This window comes from Solanum dulcamara, chromosome 7, assembly GCF_947179165.1.
Source record: "Solanum dulcamara chromosome 7, daSolDulc1.2, whole genome shotgun sequence".
NCBI classification, from domain to species: domain Eukaryota; kingdom Viridiplantae; phylum Streptophyta; class Magnoliopsida; order Solanales; family Solanaceae; genus Solanum; species Solanum dulcamara.
The window spans coordinates 16,605,517-16,609,927 of NC_077243.1; the positions used below are offsets into that span (position 1 = coordinate 16,605,517).

Below are 4,411 nucleotides of genomic sequence, written 5' to 3' on the forward strand. Positions count from 1 at the left end.
CAAATAAACATTAATTTAAAATTATGAAAAATATAAAATTAGTGTTCACTTTTAAAAAGGTAATACGACAAGAAGGGTTGGAACTGAAAAAGAAATTATTTAATATAGTTCAAGGAAAAATGAAAATTAACCAAAAAATAATTTTAAAAAAAGAGCCTACAACAAAAGAAAATCCAACGAAAGATCGTGGTTCAAAATTCAAAATAATAAAGACAAAAATAGTCATATGTTGCTATAGATATTTTATCGTTATATTCATTTTTATTTAGAAAAAAGCATCACTTTACACTTTTAATGTATATGTATATCACATATTATTTCTAGCTCAATCATATTATTGGAACTTAAGTTAGATCAACGATTAGAAATATTTAAATGATATATTTTCATTAAGTAGACACATTTGGTTAAGTTTTCGTAGTGTAACAGAACAAGAGCCCAAATCGATTAATTATAATTGTTTACTAGACTATTCAATTTATTGATAATAAATACGTATGGATTTGAAATTATGGAAATTATAGAAATTAGTATTTATTTTTTAAAATAATAACTATAAGAATTGTAGATGACAAAAATATCTAGCATAATAATAATAACTCAAGCAATAAAATAAAATTCAAGCAATAGTAAAAATAACCAAAATATATATATATACACAATAAAATGAACCTGAAAAATATAAGAAAAAATTGTGCTTCAAAGGATAAAGACAAAAACAGTTATTTTGCTGTTACAGAATTTTTTATTGGTTTGGTTCCATTTCCTGTATAGGGGAGCTGAAACTGAGAAACCCAATCCCGTAAATAAGGGAGTCATCAAGGGGTAATTTGGGTACTGCAGAAGTTTCAACTCCCGAAATGGACAAAAAGAGTGGCTCTTCGGGTAGATAGGGAGAATATGAAGGGTAAAATAGGAAAAAGACAAAGAGCAAGAAGACGCCGAAAATGCTTTAATATTCCAGGAGAGATAATTAAATAACTGTACTAAATCGATAATGGAGATCTATTTGTAATGGCGGTGGCGATTTCCCAAGCACACCGAGTCCGACTCGTCCACTTGCGAGTTCAATACGCGTTAATTTGTCTCTGAGAGATCTTGCTCCGTCGTAGGAGTGATTCTCCGGTCACCAGCGAGAGAAGAAATACACGCCGTTCATTGATTATAGGTCTGCAGGAAACTAAGCGATGATGAACGCTAATGGATTCTGCGGTGTTGAGAAAGAGTTTATAAGGAAGCATCATCTTCATGAGCCTGCGGAGAATCAATGCAGTTCCTTTCTAGTCAAGCACATTCGAGCACCTGTTCATCTTGTTCGTCCTCCTCTCTCTCTCTCTCTTATAATATACTTGTTGTGAATGCATTTTTCTTTTACAGTAGATCGATTGATTGATTTTCAGCTGTGTTTTTTCTCGAGATTGATTATATTTTTAAAACTCTTTAAGCTAAGACGTTAGATTCGTTATATTTGCGATGATTTGTATGGTTCCGAGCGAGGTAATTTTTTTTACCAGGTTCCTGATTTGTATTGATCCGTGTTATCTGTTGTGTTTTCCCTTTTTCTGAAAAAATACGACGTCACTTGGCTGTGATTTTGGTAGCCAGACCATCAAGTTCCTTCTTAGTTTTGTGCCTTGGTCAAATTTGTATAGAAGATAAAACTGAGAAAATATGAGTTGTTTCCTATTTTAGGTCAGGCAAAAATTGAAAGTTGAAAGTGACTCTTACTACTCTTTTGGTTAGTTGTATAAGAAAAGATCCCTGCCATAAAACTTTTGCATAACCAAAAGATTCCTTGAAGAACTACCTATTACCTAATGCAAGTGCTTATAGTGAACAGAGACGAAAGACTCAATGCATGAGCAATTGATATGTTCATTGATTATGCAAAAGGGGCAAATGACTCATCTGCAGTTATTCTCCAAGTTGATTGCCCTTTTTTTTTTTTTTTACTTTGACTGAAGTTGTGGATCAATTCATATTACTGCAACCAGGACAAAATTAATTACTCTGGTAACCTGAAGTGAACTTGCATTTTATATTTTGTGTTTAGCCAGTCCTAATGGTTGTTGGCTCTCCCTCTTTTTATCAGGTTTGGTCATTGGTTAGGCGGTTTGATCAGCCACAAAAGTACAAGCCCTTTATTAGCAGGTGCATCGTGCAAGGAGATCTTGAGATTGGCAGTCTTAGGGAAGTTGATGTCAAGTCGGGCCTCCCTGCAACAACGAGTACTGAGAGATTGGAGCTTCTTGATGATGAAGAGCACATCTTAAGTGTCAGGATTGTTGGCGGGGATCACAGACTTAGGGTATTAAACAATTCTCTCTTGTTTGGTTGTTCCTTTCTTTTCTCAATTATTTTTTCTGATTTTTAACAACTTTGAGATTTTGTCGTTATTAAGTACACTTGAAATTGCTTTTTTCCCCTCAGATGATGATCCTATCTATGGTAGAAGATTGCCTCCAAACTAGTTAGACTACCAAAATAAACTTCTTTCTTGATTTACTTCGTATACTTCTGTTTTCTAATTTACAGTTCTATTTTTCAAGTGCTTAGTCATATATTTGTATAGAGAAGCTTGAATCATCTGATATTGATATTTTTGTGATGGTGATATTGCAGACTACTAATCCTCTTCCCCTTAAATACCCTACAACTTGTCGACAAAAAATGGATATTGCGGTCTAGTATTCTAGGCAGGCTAAAAATTTAGCATGTTTCTCATCTAAAAGATTATTTTGTTCTCCTTTAGATTGATGCTTTTCGGAATTAAGCTTTAGTGCAGTGAATCATCGTCAGGAGGCTTTCTCTGATTGTACATGGCACATTATACCTTTCAATAATGCCCCCTTTGACTTGTGTGCTGAGAACTAAAGACAATAGATCAGTTGTTAGGCATTTGAGGGATAGATAAGTGTGTATCTTCCTGATGCAAATCCTTTCTCAGAGCCAACTCTTTTGGTTCTTTGATTTGGAAAAACGATTAAGGTTTGTTATATACACACCCAAAAATAACAAACATTGTCCATTTAAAAAGTATATATACAACAAACATTGTAGATATAATCAGGTTGCTTCTTGTGAAAACCTTCTGTTCTGGAGCAACACTTTTAATTGATGATAGCGCATTATGAAACTGAGTGATGAGTACAGCACAAAGTGATAGTTATTTAGCCCTTGAGGTTATCCTTAACAGAGAGCCACATGTGCTTTTAGAAGTCTGATAAGCTTTTTTGGAAGGTCTACCAGAAGGCCGAGAAAAAATCAATTTAAATTTCAATCTTATTGGTAATAAAGGGAGGATGGTATGTTATGTAGCACAATGCAGGTGTCTGAACTTGTGAGTTGGATTGGGTTAATGACTTTCATGCACTTTGTTAAATTGGAGTGCGGAATATTGTAAATTGATTGCTCTTATGATTGTTATGTCATGTCCTGTGAAACTCAAGTGTAATTATGTATTTGTGTTCTTTTGAAGAATCACTAGATGAGTGATGTACTTTTATTTTAGCAGGTTAAACATGATGGGTTAGTTTGATCTTGCAAAGAGAGAGATACTTTGTGGTTGCTTCCGACTTATAGTATTGTTTTCACTACATTCAATTAAATATTCTGCACTGTTTGCCCTTATCTTATCTTTTTTATTTGATCTTTTCCAGAACTACTCTTCAGTCATATCTGTCCACCCGGAGGTGATTGATGGAAGACCTGGGACACTAGTGCTTGAATCATTTGTGGTGGACGTGCCTGAAGGGAATACCAAAGACGAGACATGTTATTTTGTTGAAGCATTGATCAATTGCAACCTAAAATCACTTGCTGATGTTTCAGAGAGGCTTGCTGTGCAGGACAGAACAGAACCCATTGATCAGGTCTAAATCAAGATGTTCTGAAGGTTATTTCACTAAGGATGAAGCTTCCTTAAGGCTGTTAGTTCTCCTGAGGCTTTGGAGGCCGACTGTATGTGGCTGCTCTCTTCAATATTCCCTGGTGCTTTTAGTGCTCCGCCTTTTTTTCCCCCCTGCAGTGTATGTTTAGAGTTCAGTCATATTACTTGTTTCTAGTGTCTCAGAACCACACGTTTTACAAGGATTTGTAGACACCCTGTAAATGGATGAAAAGACTAGCCTGTTTCAATTCTTCGAATTTTGATAGTGGTTGTGGTATGTCACTTGTCTTGGTTTAGTGTTGTTCCAGGGTATATTGAGTATGCAGTCGTGTCTTTTTAAGTTGCATTTCTGGTCTCTATTTGCAGTAAACAATGGTGGGGTACGGGGGAAAACTCTACTTACTGAATAGAAGCACATTTAAGGCTCCAATTGCCCATGAGCTAATGCTGTACAGACTAGTTATAGAGAAATGCTCTAGATCTGTAAACATTCTTATTTATATCGTTGTTATTTATCACTGA

General features: G+C 35.0%; 1 protein-coding gene across 1 annotated transcript; it reads left to right on the plus strand.

Moving 5' to 3' along the window:
• Positions 1-960: 960 nt before the first annotated feature.
• Positions 961-4,411, plus strand: LOC129895377 (abscisic acid receptor PYL8). Its single transcript, XM_055971086.1, has 3 exons — positions 961-1,313; positions 2,093-2,308; positions 3,660-4,411. Exons 1-3 carry the CDS (start codon positions 1,188-1,190, stop codon positions 3,876-3,878), a joined length of 561 nt encoding a protein of 186 aa, XP_055827061.1. The 5' UTR covers positions 961-1,187; the 3' UTR covers positions 3,879-4,411.

Excerpts from the sequence above, each read along its gene's own strand:
- LOC129895377 (XM_055971086.1), top strand. The coding sequence starts at position 1,188 with ATGATGAACGCTAATGGATTCTGCGGTGTTGAGAAAGAGTTTATAAGG. Across the intron at positions 1,314-2,092 it reads TTCGAGCACCTGTTCATCTT|GTTTGGTCATTGGTTAGGCG; the intron begins GTTCGTCCTCCT and ends TCTTTTTATCAG. Across the intron at positions 2,309-3,659 it reads GCGGGGATCACAGACTTAGG|AACTACTCTTCAGTCATATC; the intron begins GTATTAAACAAT and ends GATCTTTTCCAG.